Below are 25,019 nucleotides of genomic sequence, written 5' to 3'. Positions count from 1 at the left end.
CACGGACCATGCAGCCAGGTTGCCACCCACCCCCTGCTTTACCAGCCACTGCCCATGGCTCGCCCCAGCCCCTGTTCTCTCTCCCCGAGCCAGCTTCCCGGCCGGTCTGGCAGCGCCTCTCCTCCCGTCTCAGCTCGCGCTCATGCCCCTGGCCCCGCTCCCACCCCGCCACTCTGGGAGCAGTGACCCGGCTCCGACTCTGCCCCTCCCCCGCTTCCCGCAGGGAGAAGAGTCTGGGGGCAAGTGAGGGCGGAGGGAGAGAGGGACCGGGCACTGGCTTCAGCTGACGTTACTGAGCATGCGCAGAGCACCCGCGCATACTCAGTGAAAAGCCAGGCGCTGCGCGTGGGACGGGAAGATGGGGCCGGTGCGCGTGCTGGAGCTGTACAGTGGCATCGGTGGGATGCACCAGGCGCTGACAGGTACCGGTCCCGCCAGCGGTCCCCCTCTTCCCCCAGGCTGGGATTCCCACCGCCGCTCGGCCCGGCCTGTGCCGCCCCAGGCGGAGCCCTGGCGGGCCTGGGCTGGCGGTGCCCGCCGTGGGCTGGCGCAGGCACCTGTGCAGGTTGGGCTGTGCGCGGTGCGCAGGCAGAGGAGCGCATGAGCCCAGCTCTGGTAGCGTGGGGGGCCGATAGTAACAGTCCGGAGCATCTGAGCTGCTTGTCCGCAGAGCTGTGCTTGGGGAAAACAGCGCTGTAAACTTGGGGGGAACAGGGTGGGAAAATTGCTCTGCAGACTGTCCTGCCGAAGCCCAGATCTGCTCGTCTGCCTGCTGCCATAGTGGTTGGTAGGTTCATTACTGTTAATATTAGATAGCTATTACTTGTCTAGTCAAAAAACCCATCAGAGTAAAAATTCGTACTCCAGGGCTGCAGACAAGTAGAATTCTGCAAGGATGCCCTAAAACTAATTCCAAATTAAGAGTGTATTTAACATGCATGAGTGAGACCTGTTGGGTTTTTACCTGTGTGCATATTTGCTTTCACTTCATTGAAAAAACCCCACTGGGTTTTGGTTTAGGATGGCCTGTGTTTTGTGGTGTATAGTTATAAAAGAAGTATTTTTAGTAGAGCTGACAAGTGATTCAAAAAATTAATAGACTACCATTTATTTAAATATTTTTGATGTCTTCTACACTTTCAAATATATTTATTTCAATTACAACACAGAATACAAAGTGTACAGTGCTCACTTTATATTTATTTTTTATTACAAATGTTTGCACTGTAAAAAAAAATGAAAGAAATAATATTTTTCAATTTACCTCGTACAGGTAGTATAGTGCAATCTCTTTATTATGAAAGTTGAACTTATAAATGTAAAATTGTGTTTAAAAAAATAAGTGTTTTATTTTTGAATGCAATGTAAAATTTTAGCGCCTGCAAGTCCACTCAGTCCTACTTCTTGTTCAGCCAATCGCTCAGACTAACAAGTTTGTTTACATTTGCAGGCGATAATGCTGCCTGCTTCTTGTTTACAATGTCACCTGAAAGTGAGAACAGGCATTCTCATGGCACTGTAGTAGCCGGTGTCGCAAGATAAATCTTTAGCGCATCTGGCACTAAATATATGTCCCTTCATGCTTCATCCACCATTCCAGAGGACATGTATCCATACGGATGACGGATTCTGCTTGATAACGATCCAAAGCACTGCGGACCAACGTGTGTTCATTTTCGTTATCTGAGTCAGCTGCCTCCAGCAGAAGGTTGATTTTCTTTTTTGATGGTTCGGGTTATATAGTTTATGCATTGGAGAGTTGCTCTTTTAAGATTTCTGAAATCATGCTCCACACCTCGTCCCTCTCAGATTTTGGAAGGCACTTCAGACTCTTAAACCTTTGGTTGAGTGCTGTAGCTATCTTTAGAAATCTCACATTGGTACCTTCTCTGCGTTTTGTCAAATCTGCAGTGAAAGTATTCTTAAAACGAACATGTGCTGAGTCATCATCCGAGACTGCTATAATATGAAATACGTGGCAGAATGGGGGCAGAACAGAGCAAGGGACTCCCCCATGGAGTTCAGTCACTAATTCAATTAACACATTCTTTTTTTAACGAGCATCATCAACATGGAAGCATGTCCTCTGGAATGATGGCTGAAGCATGAAAGGGCATACGAATGTTTAGCATATCTGGCACGTAAATACTTTGCAATACTGGCTACAAAAGTGCCAATGCAAATGCCTGGTCTCACTTTCTGCTGACATTGTAAATAAGAAGAGGGCAGCATTATCTCCTGTAAATGTAAACAACCTTGTTTGTCTTAACGATTGGCTGGATAAGAGGTAGGACAGAGTGGACTTGTAGGCTCTAAAGTTTTACATTGTTTTGTTTTTGAGTGCAGTTATGTAACAACAGCAACAATCTACATTTGTAAGTTGCACTTTCATGATCAAGAGATTGCATTATGGTACTTGTATGAGGTGAATTGAAAAATACTATTTCTTTTATCATTTTATCAAAAATAATATGCACTTTGATTTCAATTACAACACAGAATACAAAACATCTCTACCCCGATATAACGCTGTCCTCGGGAGCCAAAAAAATCTTACCACGTTATAGGTGAAACCGTATTATATTGAACTTGCTTTGATGCGTGGGAGTGCGCAGCCCCGCCCTCCCCGGAGCACTGCTTTACTGCGTTATATTCAAATTCGTGTTCTATCAGGTCGCGTTATATCAGGGTAGATGTGTATATATGAAAATGTAGAAAAACATCCAAAATATTTAATAAATTTCAATTGGTCATCTATTGTTTAACAGTGCAATTAAAACTGCGATTAATCACAATTTTTTTTGAGTTAATCGCATGAGTTAACTGCAATTAATTGACAGCCTAATTTTTAGCCTTTATTAGGGCTGAAGTATTTGTAATGATTTTAGTTAATATTGGAACGATTCCTGCCAAATTATAAATTCAATTGGATTATGCTGAAACCTAAATTTATGAACAAGAATTTCAGGGACAAAACTAGTTGGCTTGAAGGAAAGTATTGTAATTAAATACGTATCTTAGACACACCCCTTTTTCTCCCAACCAGCATTTTAATTACTAAAGGTCTAATAAGGGGGACCAACTTGAATACTCTGGCCAGGTATTACCAAAAACATTTAAAACCTGTATTAGGCACACCAACGCAGGTGCTCTGCAGACTAATAAGGTGATATCCTTAGGGCTGGTCTACTCTGCTGCTTAAGTCGATGTAACTTATGTCGCTCAAGGTGTGAAAAAGACACCCTCCCCTTAGAGCGACGCAATTTAATCAGCTTAAGTGCTGTTCACACTGTGCTATGTCAGTGGGAGACACTCTCCCGCCAACATAGCTTCTGCCTCTCGCAGAGGTGGAGTAATTATGCTGAAGGGAGAGTGCTTTCCGATCGGCATAGCGCATTTTCACCAGATGCACTAAGTGGCGCAGCTGCGCCAAGGTAGCGGGGTAGTGTAGACTGCCCTTAGACTTGCTGTCACTTCTCTCTCCTATGCCAGACTAAGAGATCTTCCTTTTGACTGAACCCCTCTTACCTTCAGTTCCATTTTCTTTGGTTATTATGAATATCTGTGCTTATCCTGGGCATAAAGGAATTCATTTTTTTCTATGCCAGTAACGTCTGTTTTCTTCATTTGTTTGTTAAGTTATTTGGAATATCAGGCAGCTTCATCTCGTCTTTTGCCAGGTGCCTGCCTATTAAAGTTCCCGAAACAGTAGGAGGTGGAAAATGAAGGAACATAGTTTTAAACAAGAGCTTTTTGGACGTGGTTTGTGGTTTATAAATACAGTTAACTGTAGTGCAAATTGAAAGCTTTCAATAAGGATTTAGAACACAACTAGGGGAGCTTGCCAGCAGAATAAAATGCAAGAGAAAAACAAGGTATTTAAAATGAGTTGCCCAAAACACATACAAAATAAGTTATTGTTTTATTTTAATATTTGTGTGTATGTGTTACAGTAACTAAAAGGCAAGACAATAAAATATGTGAACATGCAAAAAAGTAGGAATAGTTAGAGACAACTAAGCCTTAATAACTGTTTTAGGGACCAAACACCTCTCTCATTCTCTAAAGGTATCTTTGGAAGAGAGTATGGGCCACAGGTATTTTTGTTGAGAGTTCTAGAGATTCTGGAATCTTAACTGAAAGAAAAAGAGACAGATACTTTGTTTCTTGTATTCCTGTCTAACATAGTCTTAATTCTAAAATAAAATCTGAATGTTTTATCTTGCTTTCCATGAGATTCTGTGGAAAAATAGACTGAATCCACACCATTATCAACGTGTCACCTATTGGTATCTATAGGTATAGGAAAAATCATCCCCAGATGTTATCTGGTTCTGTTGTTAACATAATAATAGACACTCTGTGAACACCCAGTAACATCCTCCAATGATTAACAAATACTGATACTAATGTGTTAAAAGTTCTTGGGGAATCTCAGGAGGTCCTACAGATGCCAATGGTCCAATTGAAATGTAATACCACAGCATAAAAGCAACAAATTAGCTATGAGAGATGAACCTTTCTGAGATGTAGCCTCGGAGAAATATGAGAGTATTGCAAATAGGTGAGCAAAAAGTATGATGATTGTATAACACCACACTGCATACTGCTTGTGCTTGAGAATGTTGGGAGTGTGACCAAATCATCACCATTGCATCTAAGACATGGTTTTTTTGTGAGGGGTGAGAGGGAACTAAATCACTGCTGTTGGTCCCAGAAATGTTCCGTTTATTTCCAGAACTTTCAGTCACAGCTTAGAATTACAGATGGAGTTTCTGAACAATTGCAGCAGTGTCAGTGTAGATAGTAATTTACATTTCTGTTCTTTTGGGTTTACTTTCAAATGAAGAAATTACAATAAATGCAAATAGTATGGATAGGATTCTTTTGTAGAGGTACCATCCAGAGCAGATGAAGCGACTCATGTCTTTAGTGGGAGGCTTGAATTCTTATTTGTTTGAATGACCCTGGATAGTGTTGAAGGGTTAAGTACCAATTGAAATTTGCATATCAAATGGATACAATACCATTTGCATCACAGCGGACATTACTTTTTTCAGATCCGGCTATTTTTCTTTATGGGAAGTGAGTGATGAGAAGTACAAACTGCCCCTTGGTGCCCTATTTCCATGTCCCTTTAAAATCTGCAAATTTTACACTTGCAGACAAGTCTTGTTTTGAGTCCTGTTATGATTAATAACTGTGCAGCATGAATAAAAGGGGTTCCATTCCGTTGCTTTATCCACATTTTTAATGTGTCTTGTAGCCGTTTGGGTTTAGTTTACTCATGATGTTTATCCTTATAAAAGCACAAAGTAAAGGCAAAGTGGGACTCAAATGTTTGTTTTCATGGAGATTAGAGGAAGAAAGTAAAAATTCCTTGCAAGTACTTTTCCATGTATAATAGCAAGAATTCATGTGTGCTTCAAACTTGTGCATATGCAGCTATAAACGAGAGTGGCACCGTGGCATAAACTTCTCTAATGGAATTCTTCTGCTGTCATGTGACAGGAGACAATAGAATTCTCAGCACCATCTGGTAGTGGGGCATTATGGGGGTTTCCTCCAAATCTTTGGGAAGAAAAGAGATCCTGCATTCACCAGTGCTGTGGAGTATAGTCAGCAGGATTCACGAGAAATCAAGAGTAGGTTGCTCATTGGCATCTTTTAGTAATTATTCCAGTAAATGTGTATGTCCAAGAAAAATGAGAGGAAAAGAAGCAGTTTGTTATTTTAAAAAGAAAAGATTGTATATAAAACCTTAGCGACAGTCTGCAGCAAGAGAGACCAGTTCTGCAAAAGGATTTCTACAATGCTGCCAAGATCAGTATACGTGTTGGTTCCCTACCACATTAACATCTAACTTAGAGGTAGACTAACTTATGTTTTTCTGTAAAATTATTACTGTTTGTAATTGGTGAATAGATATTTTCCATAATCAAGCTAAGGCTACCTTCCCCCACACTCCCTGGCATCTTTTTAGTCTCTGATCTGGCAAACATCTTACACGTGTATTAAACTTCAATATAATTACTCACTCATGAAGTGCATGTGTAAGAGTTTGCAAGATAATGGCAACCACCATACCAAATAAATCCCTAAAAAAAAAAAAAAAAATTCAACATTTAGCAACAATGCTTCTATATAGTGGTTTCTGAGATAACCACAGTTTTTATCCCATAGTAGGAGATACACGTGGTGTGGTGGTGACTTATTTATACAGACCAGGCTTGTTCCCCAATACATCAGTAGCACACAGAGAGCACTAGTATATTATTGTCAATGGAGACATGAGAGTTGTGTTCAATCCTTTATTACTAAAGTTAGGCATCAGTCCTGAAACTCATGTTGAAAAATCTGCAGCTTTTTGCTTATACTTTACATACAGATACTACAAACTTCACTGTGTATACTGAAGTATGTTGTTTTAGCACTTTTAAAACTTTGTAAGGAGATTTTTAATGTTTAGTAACATAAGAAATGCAAACAGCATAATTTTGATAAGTGCTTTAACTAAGGTCACAAAGGGAGTCGGTGACAGAGCTAGGATTAGAATGCAGGAGTCTCTGCTCTCAGACATGTCCAGTTAGTCTCTCGAAGCCAATGGAGTAGTCCCTCAATTAGGCCCTGTTCTGCAGACCTTTATGTGTGTGAATAGTTCTGTTAAAGTTAAGGAGATTGCACACATGGTTGAGACTTTCAGGATTGGGCCCTTACCTTGGGGTGTCTGAAAGCAGAATTTAATCCTATTTATTCCCATTAGAAGGTAATGTGATTGCTGCTCCAGGCCATTCTCTCCACTGTTAAGAAATAGGAGACTTCGACAGTTAGATGTCAGACACCAAAAACTGCCGTATATATTTGTTTAACCACAGAACATCTGCAATGAAAATTATAATGTTTTGTTTTTAGAAAAGTCATCTTTTCTTCTAGTCCTCTTCCATAGCAACCCTCCTCCAAACAAACAAGCAAAAATCAAAACCAAACAAACAAAAACCCCAATGAAATAAAACAAACTTTTCATGGCTTATTAATTTAGGCAGCTTTCCCATATACAATTAACTCCAAGTCTATTCCATCCAAACTTCTAGTTAGCTGGATGTTTAAAATTTGTGTTTGCATGAAATATGAGAGAAGAACTTTAAAAGGTACCACTTCTGGGTTACAAGTTCAGTTGTATTTTTTCTTCCCAGTGATTAAGTTTCATAAAGGAAGGATTTAAATCTATGTGCAGTCTGTCATTTCTGTTTTTTTTTATGGCTACCATTTTATCTGGCTATCTCAATAATTGTAAAGGGTCTTGGCCAAAGACATTCTAGAAAGTACACTTTGGCATCAAACGTCTGATTGCTGTTCACTCCTGTAAAATATAAATGATCTGTGTTATATCACTGAGAACAGTTACATTTAAATAAAAGAAAAATAGGCAGGCAGAAATATAGTCCAGTAAAACCCCAAATTAAACCATATTGTCAATCTGGGCAGAGTCTTCAATTTCTTAAAATATAGCTTTTTCCACAAGAATAGTGCTGGTTAAAAATGATAAAAATCAACATTTGGTTGTTCTACTGTGCAGGCATAGGTACTGAGTGTGTGGGGATGGGAAGGAAGAAACTGATTATCTTGCAGGAAGCAAGCATCATGTTGACTGATGGCCCAGGCTAATACCTATACGTAGAAGTCAATAATAGACCAAAAATGAAATCTTTAATGTTTATTCTAAAGGGAAACTGAACTGGCATAAAATGTGACCGTTCTTTCTTCTTACATCTGTTTTCATAATCTTCTACAGTAGATAGTTACTTTGGTTCTGAATTCCCTTTGTTTTCAAATCTGCCAGACCCTGCCCTTGGCAGTATGCTATATGTTCCATGTGCTGTGCTGACATTGATGATTCTGGTGCAGGAGTGCAGCGATAAATATAAACAGATCTATGCTAATTTTAAGGTCTGTTAGAAACACATGGCAGGGAATCGGTTTGTCAAGTGTAAAAGGACATATTTGGTAGCAGCTGAAATTTTATTTTCAAGCTTTTACGGAGAGCTATAAACTGTGGATTGCCTTTTCCAAATCTAAAACTAACAGAGGTAGCCACTTTACTTCCAGCTGTTTGAATTTCTGTAATGTTTAGGTCACTACCTCCGCCTCCACCATAGCAGTAAGTGGACAAGAGTGCTCTATAATTTGGATTTTAAGGCCAGATTTAGGATCTCCTCTGACCTCCTGCATAATTGGGAGCCAGTATCAAGCGGAATGCCCCAGGGATTGGTCCTGGGGCTGGTTTTGTTCAACATCTACATTAATGATGTGGATGATGGGATGGATTGCACCCTCAGCAAGTTCGCTGATGACACTAAACTGGGGGGAGAGGTAGATATGCTGGAGGGTAGGGATAGGGTCCAGAGCGACCTAGACAAATTGGAGGATTGGGCCAAAAGAAATCTGATGAGGTTCAACAAGGACAAGTGCAGAGTCCTGCACTTAGGATGGAAGAATCCCATGCACTGCTACAGACTGGGGACTGACTGGCTAAGTGACAGTTCTGCAGAAAAGGACCTGGGGATTACAGTGGATGAGAAGCTGGATAGGAGTCAACAGTGTGCCCTTGCTGCCAAGAAGGCTAAAGGCATATTGGGCTGCATTAGTAGGAGCATTGTCAGCAGATTGCATTGTGTGTGGTTTTTTTTTTTTTGCAATAGCATCACACTGTTGACTCATATTTAGCTTGTGGTCCACTATAACCCTTAAATCCCTTTCTGCCGTACTCCTTCCTAGACAGTCTCTTCCCATTCTGTATGTGTGAAACTGATTTTTCCTTCCTAAGAGGAGCACTTTGCATTTGTCTTTGTTAAACTTCATCCTCTTTACCTCATACCATTTCTCCAATTTGTCCAGATCATTTTGAATTACGACCGTGTCCTCCAAAGCAGTTGCAATCCCTCCCAGCTTGGTATCATCCGCAAACTTAATAAGCGTACTTTCTATGCCAATATCTAAGTCGTTAATGAAGATATTGAACAAGGCCGGTCCCAAAACAGAGCCCTGCGGAACCCCACTCGTTATGCCTTTCCAGCAGGATTGGGAACCATTAATACGTTATCCAGTACGGTTATCCAGCCAGTTATGCACCCACCTTATAGTAGCCCCATCTAAATTGTATTTGCCTAGTTTATCGATAAGAATATCATGCGAGACCGTATCAAATGCCTTACTAAAGTCTAGGTATACCACATCTACAGCTTCTCCCTTATCCACAAGGCTCATTATCCTATCAAAGAAAGCTGTCAGATTGGTTTGACACGATTTGTTCTTTACAAATCCATGCTGGCTATTCCCTATCACCTTACCACCTTCCAAGTGTTTGCAGATGATTTCCTTAATTACTTGCTCCATTATCTTTCCTGACACAGAAGTTAAACTAACTGGTTTGTAGTTTCCTGGGTAGTTTTTATTTCCCTTTTTATAGATGGGCACTATATTTGCCCTTTTCCAGTCTTCTGGAATCTCTCCCGTCTCCCATGATTTTCCAAAGATAATAGCTAGAGGCTCAGATACCTCCTCTATTAGCTCCTTGAGTATTCTCGGATGCATTTCATCAGGCCCTGGTGACTTGCAGGCATCTAACTTTTCTAAGTGATTTTTAACTTGTTCTTTTTTTATTTTATCTGCTAAACCTACCCCCTTCCCATTAGCATTCACTAGGTTAGGCATTCCTTCAGACTTCTCGGTGAGACCGAAACAAAGAAGTCATTAAGCATCTCTGCCATTTCCAAGTTTCCTGTTACTGTTTCTCCCTCTTCACTGAGCAATGGGCCTACCCTCTCTTTGGTCTTCCTCTTGCTTCTAATAAAGTCTTCTTGTTTCCCTTTATTCCCGTAGCTAGTTTGAGCTCATTTTGTGCCTTTGCCTTCCTAATCTTGCTTTTGGGCCCTTAACAGTGTCCCTTTGAAAAACTGCCAACTCTCCTTAGTTGTTTTTCTCCTTAGTCTTGATTCCCATGGGACCTTACCTATCAGCTCTCTGAGCTTACCAAAATCTGCCTTCCTGAAATCCATTGTCTCTATTTTGCTGTACTCCCTTCTACCCTTCCTTAGAATTTCAAACTCTATGATTTCATGATCACTTTCACCCAAGTTGCCTTCTACTTTCAAATTCTCAATGAGTTCCTATTTGTTAAAATCAAGTCTAGAACTGCTTTCCCCCCAGTAGCTTTTTCAACCTTCTGAAATAAAAAGTTGTCTGCAATGCAGTCCAAGAATTTGTTGGATAGTCTGTGCCCCGCTGTATTATTTTCCCAACATATATTTGGATAGTTGAAGTCCCCCATCACCACCAAATCTTGGGCTTTGGATGATTTTGTTAGTTGTTTTAAAAAAAGCCTCATCCATGTTGTTCAGTGGTTAATTACCCTCACTGTTAAAAATGTATGCTTTATTCTTCGCCTTCCTAACATTAAGTTGTTTTCTACATAGCTACAGTTTAATTACTTTGCCAGCCCTTGAAAACTGGCACTTACTCTTTTAAGAGACATCTCGAGGGCAATGCATATTTCTTTTAGTGCTGTGCTGTGTTTTTTCTTGGGAGTTCAGTTAACTGGCTGTAACCTAGTCAGAAATGCCTAAATATTGCATAAACAATGAGGAAATATTGCATGTTTCTAGACAGGCAAATAGATTTTGTGCTCATGGCTGGATAATTAAATAAAATGTATAATTAAAAATAAAGCGCAAGTCTGTTCTTTTGGTTTCAGAAAAAAGCTCTGAATGATGGGAAAAGACAATTATACAGAAATGTGGTGGCCATTGAGTTATTCACATCAAAAATTAGCATCCAGATTAAATATTAAAATGATTTTAATTAAATCTCACAAAGGTGATTTTATTTTATTTTTTATTGTGAGATCTTGAGTATGCAGATTTTCCTTTGCTAGATACAGTGGTCCAGATTAATTTGTCCATCCTAGCTGCTTTGTTCAGTTCCGGTGGTGTAAAGCTACCAGAAAGCCTCCTTCTGACAAATCCACTTGTGTCAGAGGAACTCCCAAGGGACACAGATCTGGCATAGCGGCTTTGTGCAACACTCTTCCCCGGTACCCCATTATGGGACATCCTTGGTAGAGAGGGATAGTGGCTGGGGTTACCCTGTGTCCTTGCAATTCTGAGCTGCCAGAACAGTTCCTTGGCGCCATGAACAGCTGGAAGTAAGTCAAAACAGCCCAGAGGCTCCTCTGATTTACACCAGGGATTGAATGGGGCCCCAGGAAATGTGAATGTAAAGGTGACCCTACCCTTCCTATTGTTCATGTGCTGACCTCAGTTTGATTGCACCAGGAAGTTTCTTGCCCAGTATATATTGATTAATTACTGTTCCTTTAGTGCAGAGTCTGCAATTCATATAAAGCAGCAGTGCTCTTAGTCTGCCAAGAGGTTTTGTAAACCGAAACTCTTGTATATTCTTTTACTTAATGTAACAGAGCCATAGAAGAAAAGCTATTAGTACGTGACATTCGTACGGTGTTTAGAACTACGCTGAAGTAGCTCTGTAGAAGAACCTAAGACTGATAGATAAGAGATGCTTGCTATTTCTCCAAACCCAGAGAAAAACCCGACCTTGGTAATAGTGTTTTTGTAAAGATAAAATTCTCTACTTGGCTCTATAGATCTAGTGGGAAGTAGGCTAACGTAACTTACTATGCAAACAAATTTGATTCTGCTGGGCAATGGTACCATGCTGCCTATGCTATGCTCTCAGGAGAACTATTGTAGTCATACCGTGTGCATTGTTTTTCCCACTTCTCTTGAAAAAGATAATCTAGAAAACGAAAATAGCCATGTTTTCCATTCCATTACTCACTTCTGAATGTTGGAATCTGAACACAGAACAAAAGTCTTATTAGTAAATTTTGTTGAGTTTAATGCTATTTCAGCTCAATAGGAGGAAAGTGAAGTCTGTCCTTTGCACTGAAATGAGATCCTGTAAGATCCCAGCATTGTAGAGTTGGAGAAATAGGTATTAGATGAGGCGAATTAGAACAAAGTTTCTATAACTTTCCCTCCAGAATTAGCCTTTATGGTTTGGGTTAATAGTGTGTCACAAGTGCTTTCCTAAAAATCATTGGTTACTCTTCCAGTATGCGTGGTGACCACCATGGGCCAGCCTTTAGGGCCTACAAAGCCCTTGATTGAAGTCCCTGGTTTAAAAAAAAAAAAAAAAAAAAAAATTAAGGAGATGGAAATAGTGGTGGTGGAAAGGGTTTACATCTGACCTAAGAGTGGCTGTCAGAGCCTCCAGCTTCTCCCATTTTTATTATTCGTTTGATGGGATAATGATTTGACATGGTTAATTTTCATTCCTGTCAGGGCACCCACAGGGCAGTCACCTGTTAATTAGAGACAATATATTTTCAAAAGGAATCTCCTTTGCTGTATTAGAAATCTGCATCCATTACCTAGGCATTACTGTTGTGCTGTAGGAAGTCATGGTATCAGATTTTTAAATACGCTTCTAAATTTAGATAGTTGATCTGCTAAACTTTCATTTTTTTTTCGCAGTAGTTGTCCGTGTTAACATACCAGATCCATAGTCCCCGGTGTAGTCCTCACAGTTGCTCTGCTATGAGCATACCTGTGCGTAATACATCTGTAACAATGTGAGTTCACAATGTCAAGAGAGAAAATAAGAGATGCTATAAAATGGGCCTTTAATAGGTGGTAACATAGTTCACCTATTCATCTTTTCCTCCTGAGGCTTAGATTGTCTTTGTTATTGGTTAAATTAAGTGAGCAAACCAGAAAATGCTAGTGTTGCCTGAATGAAAATTCCTGTATATTGTTTCATACTGTGACCTTTCAAATATTTCTGAACGGCAGAGAAATTTGAATAAGATGGCAGAGGCTTGAAAGCTCTAGCAATCAGATATAGTAGATAAGGCTTTAATTTTCAATGTTCTAGTTGTCACTATTGGAGTTCTGTACTTGGCTTTCCTGCTCTGAAATTGCTGGGCATGGAAAGTGTTTTACTCTGTTTTGTAAAGTACCATGAACATTTACAGCACTCAACAGATAATAGCAATCATTCATATGATGTACTCAAGTTGACAATTAACATGTCATTTTGAAAAATAATGTTATTAAAGGAGTCTATCTTGTCTCTTTTCTTACAAAAACAGATTAAAATTGTTAATGCTGAAGTTGGAATAACATGGCAAGCAGATCATGGAGTTGCTGCTGTTTTGTTAGAATTGATATAGTTTACAGTAGAAAGTGTTTGCATGGTATGTAAAATGGCTCAGTATAGAGCAGGGGTTCTCAAACTGGGGGTCGGGACCCCTTACGGGGTCACGAGGCTATTACATGGGGGGGGAGGGGCTTGCAAGCTGTCGGTCTCTACTCCAAACCCCACTTTGCCTCCAGCATTTATAATGGCGTTAAATATATAAAAACGTGTTTTTACTTTATAAGGTGGGGTCGCACTCAGAGGCTTGCTATGTGGAAGGAGTCACCAGTAAAGAAGTTTGAGAACCACTGGGTGTAGGGGATAAGCAATGTGCTATGATCAGTGGTAGACTGAACAGCATCTTTTGTGATCTGAGTTTCTGTAGAATTGGCTTATTCTGTTGCTCTATAAACTAATTGTTTGTTCTGTGTCTGTTTTCTGCCTTTTTCCTTTAGGATAATTATTATTAGGTTTATACTGCAGTCTCCTGATTTCTCATTAATATATTTTAAGAAGTCAATCATATCTCTTTTCATCTAAGAAATTATGGTGTTACACTAAGCTGCCTAATGCCTTTTGTCCTTCATGCTGCTCCATGCCAGAGGACCCTTGCACTCGTACAAAACATTTGCAGGGTCAGGGCCCAAGGTGGAATACAAGCAATAATGTGTTTCAGTGATCTTAAAAATCCCCCTTTTGGATGTTTCAGTGCAGCAACGTAGATGACCCAAGTTCAAGAACAACTTTACTAACCCAGTTTCCCAAACTGACAAACAATATGCTTCAAGAGTGGCAAGTCTGGTTTCCAGAGTGTAAGATCTGTCATTAATAGCTAGAGTATTTCTGTCAATTGCTGCATGGTGCAGCATGTTGATCTGCAAATCCTTATGTCCCCTGTGTTCTTACCTAGAAAAAATGTAACTACAATAATGACCAAGAAAAGGGTGAATGGAGTTTCTGTACACGTGTGTTACAGTGATTACAAATCACTTTTTGGAGTGCAGTGGGTGGAGAAAAGCAGCTTTGGCTATAAAATGAAGTGATTGCTGTACGTTTTGTGTAAAGTCTGAGTCAGCACAGTTGTTCTGAGCACATTATTTCTCTTTTCCTTTACCTTTAAAACTATGTGTGCATTCGCTCTGGTAACATAATGAGAAAATGTAGTGTGATTTAAAGCACAGCTATGGTTTTGCAAATTCCTTTCTTAATTCCAGAAAGCTGTATATCAGCAGAAGTTGCTGCTGCTGTTGATGTGAACACTGTTGCTAACGAAGTGTACAAACACAACTTTCCCAGCACGCCATTGTGGGCAAAGACAATTGAGGTGAGTAATGGACACGTGTCTCTTTGTGCTCTAGCAATCTCAGTTGAGTATTCACTGCCCACATTTAGTAGGGAATGTGGAATCAAAACACTTGAAAGTGGGAGGCAGTAATGTAAAAGGATTGCTTTGTTGGATTATGTGTAGTGATGACTTTGGTCGATTCCTGGAGGTGTAACTGCTACTTGAGGGAGATGCACACGTGCACAGAGTAGATTTCAGATGCCTTTTAGGTTAGCTGAGAGGGATTTTGTTTTTCCTGAAAACCTGCTGTATAAGAGTGCTTGATTATTGTGCCCATAAAGGTTATGTGGCCAAGCAGGGTGCATCAACCCCCAAAATAAAAATAAATGTAAAAGAATTTTGTCAGATTAGTCAGAGACATTCATTTCTTCTGCATTTAAAACTGGATTGTAAAAAGCAATTTAAAATACACTGTAGGGAACAATCCTGCATTGTTAGAGGGCTGGATCGACCAGGTGACCTCGTAAGTCCCTTCCCTCTCTAATTTCCTTGAAAAAGAGCTTTGTAAATTAACTTCAGTGTTTATAAAAAGGCTTGATGCTTTTGTTGATTTATGCCACAAATTTTAATTACACATTTTTGTTTTGGTATGTTTAATATGGCAGGAGAATTATAAATTAGCCACATGGATTTGTATAATTTTCTGTCCATTTCAGAATGGTTCGAAATTACTGAAGACCTCATAATCTCCTGTCACAGTTTTTAGCTTGATGGTAGAAGTTTATGAGCTTGTTTTAATGCACCAGTTTAAGTAAAACCAGAGTGGATGGCTATAGGTTGCCTGCTTATTCAGCAATTGGTTCTTGCTGACTAATGTCAGCTCAGAGTTTCTTAAATGGGGGAAAGAAAGAAGAGGAATTGCATTTTATGTCCTTGATGGATTTTAGGAGCAGATTCAAGTCAGTAAAATCTTCCTTAAGCTTTGTGGGAAAACAGTAAAATCTCTCTTGCGTTGCTGTTTTTATATGGAATTTTAGCAACTTTTCTTTTATAAAGCTAACCCCCGAAATACATAAAAAGCGCCAATTCTTTTTCATGACCATAATCACTCACTTTCTTGCTTCTGTTTCTGTAGGTGTGGTGTCACAGCTTGGCTGATTATTAAGCTATTTTAACTCCACACACACACACACCTACTATTAGCTAAACCTTCTGGTGCAGTTTAATGAACTTGTAGCTCTGGTAGTAATTCTGCAACACAGATCTAATTCTTTCTCCTTTGAACAAAAATCTTTTTGTATTGTATGACCAGTAAGCCATAAAACTAGCTTTGTGGGATTGTACACAAAGACCAGAATAAACTTTTCACAGTGTACCGGTAAAGAGAAAAAAATTCTTCACCACTAATAAGAACTAAGTTAACCCCCTTCCTATTAGTGTTACCCAGCAGTTAAACTATAACATATGCCATATTAAGCAACAGCACATGACATGGTATGAAATATTCTGTTTATAATGGTATTTCTGGATGAAATGTGAGTCATGGATTACAGCCTAATGCTTCTGGAACCTTAGACCTGCCAGTCAAACATACAACTTTCAGTCTATTAGTTTAAAAACCTCTTTGTCCTAACTAAAAATAAACCTAAAACCCCCACACGTTCAATTTGACAGTATCAGTCTTGTGAGAATTTTTCCACATTATTTAGCACACTATGGTGCAGCAAGTCCTGACACCCAAAGCTAAAAGTATCAGCAGAAGGCAGGCAGGCCATGGAAAAACAGCACATGGGAACAGTGCACACTTGCCTGCTGCAAAGCAGTCGCCCTTGTCAGTATGGAGAGGAGATTTGGTAGGGGGAGACAGGGTTGGGAGTTTTTCAGGAAAAACTAGTTTAGAATGGGGCATTGGTAAATACCGTGTTAAACTGGGAAAAATAAAATTATGAGAATAGACTAATTAATCAAGTATCAGAGGGGTAGCCATGTTAGTCTGAATCTGTAAAAAGCAACAGAGGGTCCTGTGGCACCTTTGAGACTAACAGAAGTACTGGGAGCATAAGCTTTCGTGGGTAAGAACCTCACTTCTTCAGATGCAAGACATCTGAAGAAGTGAGGTTCTTACCCACGAAAGCTTATGCTCCCAGTACTTCTGTTAGTCTCAAAGGTGCCACAGGACCCTCTGTTGCTTTAGACTAATTAATGTTACTGAAAAATATTTAGGAATTTGGTAATAGTTTTTCAGTAATATGGTTTGTTTAATTTTAAAGGGGAGATACCATGATCATCAAGCAAATAAAATTACACAAAATATAGCCTCAATGTAGTGCTGTATGTTATTGCCTTGCCTATTTGAAACAGAAACTACTGAATCTGGGAATTCCCCTTCTTTGTTTAGCAATGAAAATCAGATGTTTGTTTAGCAAAGAAGGGGAATCCCCAGATTCAGAAGTTTCAATATTTGAGATAAACTGCTGAACTAACCATCCAGGCCAGTACTTTGCCTCTTGCTTTGGAGTGGCTGTCTGCAGAGCAACTGCTGTAACTGAACTCTGAGTACAGTGACTTAAGTAAAAATATTTCAACATGCGCAAAGGTGGAAGACCACTTGACCCGATTCATGGTTATTTTGAGGATGTTCATTAAGATGACGAAGAGTCTTTTGACGCAGAAATTGTGAAGCAAAAGGGAGTGGGTAGGCAGACCCCATCAGGAAGCATTTTTCAAAATGCAGTGGAAAGAACAAAGAGACACTGGAATCACTGACTTTGGCTAAACGTGTGTGAAGATTTGAATCCGATTCTGAGTGTGAAGGTACTGGTAAAACTGCATTGCCATAGCCAAATACATCTCAACAAAGCCCGATCCAGGTCAGCATTCCAAAGGGACACATTAACAATTGCTGTTGCATGCAAAGTATGGTTGGAGCTAATGATCAAAGAGACAGTTACTCCAGTACACATTTGGCCAACCGCCTTCATCCGAAATATGCAAGAAAGAAATTGTTAGCTGAATAAGAAGAAATTGCCGGGCACTGGATGCTCAGCAAAAATCTCAACTTTCTTCCATATTTTCTTGCATTTAAAGTAGAAGAAGCTCTGTATCCAAAAATCAGCATTTTTCATCTGCTTTCAAGGAAAAAGTTTTCAAGGTAGAAAAATCAGAAGGATGCTGATATTCCATCTGACTGAATGGAATTGGTGGTGCAATTGCAGTGTCCAGCAAGCACAGAATGAATCTTTTCAAACTTTGGATATGCACATTCAGAACTGAGGAATAGGCTCCGTCTTTCCACTACCTCAGAGTTGGTCTTCTGCTACAAAATGCTGCATCGCCAAATGGACCTGGACCGGTTGTCTGCAGCTCTGTGTGCTTCTGATTGCTTTGCTTAATGCTTCAAGTCTACAACTCTGCATTATTGTTGTTTTAACGTAATCGAATATTTTCAACTTTTATGTAATATTGAAAACTGAAATAAGTCAACATATATAACCTTCCTCAAGAAAGTACTTAACCAAAATGTATACAGACATTCTGATGTTCAGTATTAATTACAGATATTAGAATTACCCCCACTGCAGTTTTACTTTTTATTTGTATAACCCTATTAATCGCTGAATCTACTGCCTCATGTAACCACAGTTTGAATATGTAACTAAAACTAAGTGTAATGTGATATGCTTTAAAACCATTTTTTAAAACAGAAAATGCCTAGCTAGTTATTCCCAGGGTGGTAAAAACAGGATTTTATCTGGTAAAACCCAGCTCTGGTAAGTACCATGCTATCCCTGTCGGGAGAGTACCAGGGCAGCATCTGCTGCTGTAGCCCATGCATTACAAATTATGGCTGCAGAACATCTGCACTCTTTGTTCGGTGTTTGTATACTACCTAGCACTGGGGGCCCTGGTCCATGATTAGGGCTCCTAAGTGCTATTGTAATACTACCTCTACTAATGCTTTGTGGCCTAGGTGGAAAAATCTGTTTCCCCAGGTTTTCGTGAAGATTCTCTGCAAAACCTCTGGGCATTTGATTCTGCATAAGGAATTTGCTATCTTTTCAGAAAGATGTAATATTTGAAAGGTTGTTATGGACAAGTGACTATTATTTGAGAGATTGTTATGGGCAGGTGACTACAGACAGGAAAATGCTTTTTCAAAATCTAATTCTGCTCTCCTGTTGAGTTTTAATGCTTTTTAAAATATTTTTTTTCATTCCAACAAATGGTTAAATATTTGAATAAAGGTGCTTTGTTGGTTTGGGGGAGAAAAATATAGCTAACATTTTTGATGTGACTCACTGAAAGAAATGTGAGCTATCCCGGCTGCTCTAAAAGCGTGATTGACAAACCCAGGATCAAGAATGTGTTCTGACCTCACCAGTTTTGCTAGTGCACTGTCGAAGTAAATACAAATCTGCACTTTACAGTGTTTGCCAAGCATTGGAGAAGGCCGCAGTTATTAGGCCAAAGAGCCAGGTTAGAAAGTTTTTACTAGGGGACGGCTAACAGTGGAAGTAACCAGAAAGTTTGGTAGCTATAAAGCAGTAATGGACAGAAAAGAAAAAACTCACAATCCCAAAAGCATGTTTGTTTCTTCCTTATTCAGGGCATAACACTGGCGGAGTTAAACAGATTATCTTTTGATATGATTTTGATGAGTCCTCCATGTCAGCCATTTACAAGGTGTGTATAACAAATATTCCAGTTCTGGAGAAAAATGCAGTAACTATGAATATTTATTAAGTTAAAAAAATTCTCAAGATTCATACACTTCATGGTTCATATCTGTCTATATTTTCCCATGTATCTTCTGCTATACCTATTTCTGTGTGGGTACTGGAGATGACCGATCTTTACTGGATAAGAAATAGGCCTGCTAGGATGTATGTTTATTTGATTAATTCCAAATAACAGTCAGGTTTCAATAGTTGAACAATAATTACTTTAACTCTGTAACAAATGACATTGCCAGGTTCTAATACTTTTACGCTTGTTGAGTAGTCCCTTACTGCTACAATAAAATTGGTGATGGGCCAGTCATACTTTCATAGTTAAGGCAAAATTACTGAAGCTTGATGTACTACTTATTTTGCAACCTGTACATGACCTGTGAAAGTGAAACTTTGTGATTTTTTTTTTTCTTTTTCTTTTTTTTTTTTTTGCCTTTTAAGATACCTCCCTTTGCTTGTTAATGGTTAGAATCTGATCTCTCGCAATCCAGAGTAACTCCAGACAGACTACTGGAATTACTCCAGGGTTACACCGAAGTGGCAGAGAGTAAAATCTTCCCTTGTATATGCATTAAGTTTGCAGACATACTTTAAAGGGTAGTAGCTTATTCTGCAATAAATACTATGATTTGACAGAGAGAATAAGGGGATCAGAATCAGGGTCTAGATAGAGTTTATATAAAGTTACAAGGATTTTGAAACCTATTTCTGTGTGGGTATTCAAGATGACAGATCTTTACTGGATAAGAAGTAGACCTGCTAGGATGTATGTTTATTTGATTAATTCCAAGTAACAGTTAGGTTTCAATAGATGAACAATAATTGCTAGGGCTGTCGATCAATCGCAATAACTCAAGTGATTAACTCAAAAAAATTAATTGTGATTAATCACAGTTTTAATCGCATTGTTAATAAATTTCAATTGGTATTCTATTGTTTAACTATTTTTTGGATGTTTTTCTACATTTTCAAATATATTGATTTCAATTACAACACAGAATACCAAGTGTATAGTGCTCACTTTATATTCTATTATATTGCACTGTAAAAAATTATAAACAAAAGTTATAGTATTTTTCAGTTCACCTCATACAAGTACCATAATGCTATCTCTGGATCATGAAAGTGCAACTTACAAATGTAGATTTTTTTGTTTTGTTTTGTTACATAACTGCACTCAAAAACATGTAAAACTTTAGAGCCTACAAGTCCACTCAGTCCTACTTTTTATTCAGCCAATCGCTAAGACAAACAAGTTTGTTTACATTTGCAGGAGATAATGCTGCCCGCTTCTTATTTACAATGTCACCTGAAAGTGAGAACAGGCATTTGCATGACACTTTTGTAGCCAGCATTGCAAGGTATTTATGTGCCAGATATGCTAAACATTCATATGTCCCTTCATGCTTTGGCCACCATTCCAGAGGACATGCTTCCATACTGATGATGCTCTCTTTTTTTTTTTTTTTTTTTTTTAAAGTGTTAATTAAATTTTGACTGAACTTCTTGGGGGAGAATAGTATGTCTCCTGTTCTGATTTACCCGCATTCTGCCATATATTACATGTTGTTATAGCAGCCTCAGATGATGACCCAGCTCATGTTCGTTTTAAGAACACTTTCACTGCAGTGAAAAAAAGAAAATCAACCTTATGCTGGTGGCAGCTGACTCAGATGATAAAAGTGAACATGCGTTGGTCTGCACTGCTTTGGATCATTATCGAGCAAAACCCATCATCAGAATGGACTCGTCCTCTGGAATGGTGGTTGAAGATGAACAGACATATGAATCTTTAGCACATCTGGCATGTAAATATCTTGCAATGCCAGCTACGACAGTACCATGCGAACTTCTGTTCTCACTTTTAGGTAACGTTATAAACAATAAGCGGGCAGCATTATGTTTGAGCGATTGGCTGAACAAGAAGTAGGACTGAGTGGACTTGTAGGCAGGGCTGGCTTTAGCAAGAGCGGGGCCTGATTCCAGGAGGGAGCCCCGCCCCCAGGAATCAGGCCGCGCTCCAGCCGGGGTCGCGGGGCTTGGGTCCGGGCTGGGTTCGGAGGTGCTCGGCCGGTGAGCTCGGTTGGGGCTGGCACCCCGGGGCCCGAGCCGAGCTGGAGCCATTCGGGCCAGGGGTGCTTGGCCGGCGCTGGGAGCAGGGCCGTGCCGAGGGTGCTCGGCCGGAACCGGGGCCAGCGCCCCGGGGCCTGAGCCGGGCCAGGGCCGGGGGTGCTTGGCTGGAGCCGCCGGGGCCAGAGCCGCAGGGCTGGGGTGATGTGTTCGGCCAGAACTGGGGCCGGCGCCCAGTAGCCCGAGTCGACCCGGCCCGGAGCTGCTGGGGCCGGGGGTGCTCGGCCTGGGCCGGAGCCGTGGGGCCAGGCTGGCGCGCTCGGCCGGAGCCAGCCCGGCCCCGGGGCCCAAGCTCGGCCAGGGCCTGAGCCAAACCGGAGCCAGAGCCGCCGGGGCTAGGGGTGCTCGGCTGGAGCTGGACTGGGCCGCGCCCCCCCCCCCCGATCCCTTCTCACGCCCCCCCGCCCCAGTTTACCTGCTACCGCCTGCCCCTGCTTGTTTTCAGACTTCCCGCGAATCAGATGTTCGCGGGAAGCAAGGGAGGGGAAAGAGCAGGGGGCGGATTGTTCAGGGAAGGGGAGGAGGGGGAAGTGAGCTGGGGGCGGGGTGGACAACTGTGGGGCCCTCTTAGGCGCGGGGCCCGATTCAGCTGAATCAGCCTAAAGCTGGCCCTGCTTGTAGGCTCTAAAGTTTTACTTTGTTTTATTTTTGAATGCAATGATTTTTTTTGGTACCTAATTCTACATTTCATAATAAAGAGATTGCACTACACTATTTGTATGAGGTGAATTGAAATATACTATTTCTTGTTTTTTACAGCATAAATATTTGTAATAAAAATAACTGTAATGTGAACACTGTATACTTTGTATTCTGTGTTGTAATTGAAATCAATCAATTTGCAAATGTAGAAAAACATATCAAAATATTTAAATAACTGGTATTCTATTATTGTTTAACAGTGCGATTAATCACAATTAATTTTTTAAATCTCAATTACTTTTTTTAATTGCTTGACCCCCTTAATAATTACGTTAAGTCTGTAACAAATCACATGGCCAGGTTATAATAATCTTACTCTTGTTGAGTAGTCCCTTGAACAGTCCCATTGATGTTGTTGGAACTACTTGTGAAGTAAGGTGCTACTCAACATGATTAAGGGTAGCAGGATCTGGCCTTCTGATCACACCAATAACTTCAATTTCAAAAAAGATGATCTTTAAGAATGTGTTTTTGATTCAAAACAATGCATGGAGAGGGTTGGTTTATTTTTTATTTTTTTCAAATTACTGTTTTGATTACATACTGATAAGACAGTGCTATGTAAAATTAATTTGGAAAAGAAAAATACCAAAATGCTTGCACCTACATGTTGTTGTTTTTCCTTTTTAAATAAGCCAATAAAAATACATGCTCTGGGCCCAGAATCACTTAGCCAAGTGAGTAGTCCCATTTAAGTGTATGGATTTACTCAGATAAGTAAAATTATGCATGTGGGGCTGGATCCTGGAAATTGCTGAGAACTCTGGGCCCATTCCAGCAGAGCACTTCAGCATGTGATTAACATTAAGCATGTGAGTAGTCTCATTGAGTTCAGCAGGTCTTCTCGTGTGCTTAGAGTTAAGCACGTTTTAAGTGCTTTGATGGATTGGGCCAGAGAGCTTAGCACCTTACAGGATTCAGCCCAAGGTTAGATATTTACAGGATTGGGTCCTATGTGATTCTTAATCCCTAACCTCTTTGTGATTGAGTCTGGGAGTCAATATTCAGTCCTTAGAGCGCTGAAAAAGGCCCTGATCCTGCAAGAGGCTCCATATGTGCAGACAGTGGTGCCTGTGCAGAATCCTTTGTGTGAGCAGGACCTAAGTGAAGAGTTTTTTAAATGTTTTGTTTTAGAAACTAATAACTAAGATGACAAGCTGATAATTGTGTTCTATTCTTTATCCTCCCTTAGAATTGGCCTGCAAGGTGATGTATCTGATCCAAGGACAAACAGTTTTCTTTACATCCTGGATATTCTCCCAAGGTATAAACTGATCTTCTAGCTCAGCCATTTAAACTTTTGAAGTTACTAGGCCCGCATAATATTGTACCAAGGGAAGCCATCCATACTGATTTTAAAGTCTGATAGTATAATTGCACTGTGTTCATCCACTTGTTTTCATATAATCTTTTGTTGCTTGTAAATTCTAGTTTCTTGCTAACACTAATAACAACTTACAGCTTATTGTTTTGATTTCCATGTTTGGTTTTCATGTCTTTCACAAGTCCGTTAAAACTCTGGATGCACCATAAAGAGTAGAGGCAGAATATTCTTTTGAATCCAATGGCAAAATTGACTTTACTTAAGAGCAGGGTTGGGTCCTATGGTCCTTGTTGGTGGATGTTGTATAAATATCAAGACCAGTACATCTGAAATAGCCAGGTAAAAAAGGATTTCTGGTTCCACCTTTTGAACTTTGGTTTGTAACATTAATAAATCATCATAATAGTATGGAGTTACCTGAGCCCTGCTTCTCTGTTAGTGTTCCTCTACCATCTCTACACAGTACTTGGTTCAAAACCAATTAATGATAGCAACAGTTACTGCTACATCTCTACCTCGATATAACGCTGTCCTTGGGAGCCAAAAAATCTTACCGCGTTATAGATGAAACCACGTTATATTGAACTTGCTTTGATCCACCGGCATGCGCAGCCCTGCCCCCCCAGAGCACTGCTTTACTGCGTTCTATCCGAATTCTTGTTATATAGGGTCACATTATATCGAGGTAGCGGTGTACTATTCATATGAGACACATACTAACCAAAATGTTCGCTGCTCGCATAAATGCAAATCAATTCAAAATATTGCTCACAGTCCGTTTTGGTCAAAGATGAATATTTCTGTGAGAGCCTTCTCATGCAGTGGAAGAAGAGAGCTGGTCTAGGTGTGGCCACTGGAGAAATCCCTGCTCCTGGATTGGGCACCGGTTGGCACCAATCTGAGCATCTGGGTTTGCTGCTGTGAGCAATCAGCTAATCAGCAATCATTCCTTGGAGCTCCTGCTTATGCTGGAGGTTGAGATCAGGCTGCCAACTTCCTGCTCTTCAGTTCTTTCCCTCCGAGGAGCAGAGGGGGTCAGGCCGCCTTCTGCTTTGCTTCCAATTTTTGCTATAAGAACAGGGAACTTGGGCCATTAGCAGCCTTCCTCTAAAATATCTTGTTACCTTTGGAAGATCTTTTCTTCATCTTTCTTCCTGAGCTATTGTTGGCAAGGGGAAGGAGTTGATCCCAAGGATCCTGGCTCCAGCCAAACTATCTCTTGGGTCCAAGCTGTTATCTCTCCGGGTTATCTGCACGTGTATCTGGGTGCATGACAGCAGTAGTGTCCGTTGTTTTATTTTTGTTTCTGCACATGGTGACACTGTCACTTTGCCTAGGGCTGAGATTCACGTGTCCTGTCATGTATGTGTGGTGCTGCATCGGCTTTTGATGGAATCTAGCACAATGTGCTATCGTCAGTTTAAACTCCAAGCAAGGCTACATAAGTTGATCTATCTAACTTCTGTGGTCTCCATAATTTTATTTTCCGAGCACTCACAATCTTTAGTGTATTTCTCCTCACAACACCCTTGTGAGGCAGTGCAGTGCTATTGCCCCATTTTACAGATGCGGAACTCAGGTACAGAGACTGTGACTTGCCCAGGGTCATACAGGAAGTCTGTGGCAGAGCAGG

At 40.3% G+C, this 25,019-nt stretch overlaps 1 protein-coding gene across 3 annotated transcripts in view; it reads left to right on the top strand.

Annotated features, from left to right (window-relative positions):
- The first annotated feature begins 339 nt into the window (after positions 1-339).
- The window catches only part of TRDMT1 (tRNA aspartic acid methyltransferase 1), a 39,553-nt gene continuing 14,873 nt past the window's right edge, over positions 340-25,019 (top strand). For all 3 annotated transcript variants that reach the window (XM_054020599.1, XM_054020598.1, XM_054020601.1), the window contains exons 1-4: positions 340-422; positions 14,430-14,539; positions 19,107-19,183; positions 23,255-23,326. In XM_054020599.1, coding sequence (XP_053876574.1) covers positions 359-422; positions 14,430-14,539; positions 19,107-19,183; positions 23,255-23,326 — 323 coding nt within the window. In that variant the 5' untranslated portion in view covers positions 340-358. The remainder of the gene's footprint in view (positions 423-14,429; positions 14,540-19,106; positions 19,184-23,254; positions 23,327-25,019) is intronic.

Source organism: Malaclemys terrapin, chromosome 2 (genome assembly GCF_027887155.1).
Source record: "Malaclemys terrapin pileata isolate rMalTer1 chromosome 2, rMalTer1.hap1, whole genome shotgun sequence".
NCBI lineage: Eukaryota > Metazoa > Chordata > Testudines > Emydidae > Malaclemys > Malaclemys terrapin.
The sequence above is the reverse complement of the archived record's forward strand: the minus strand, read 5'-3'. Positions and strand labels throughout refer to the sequence as shown.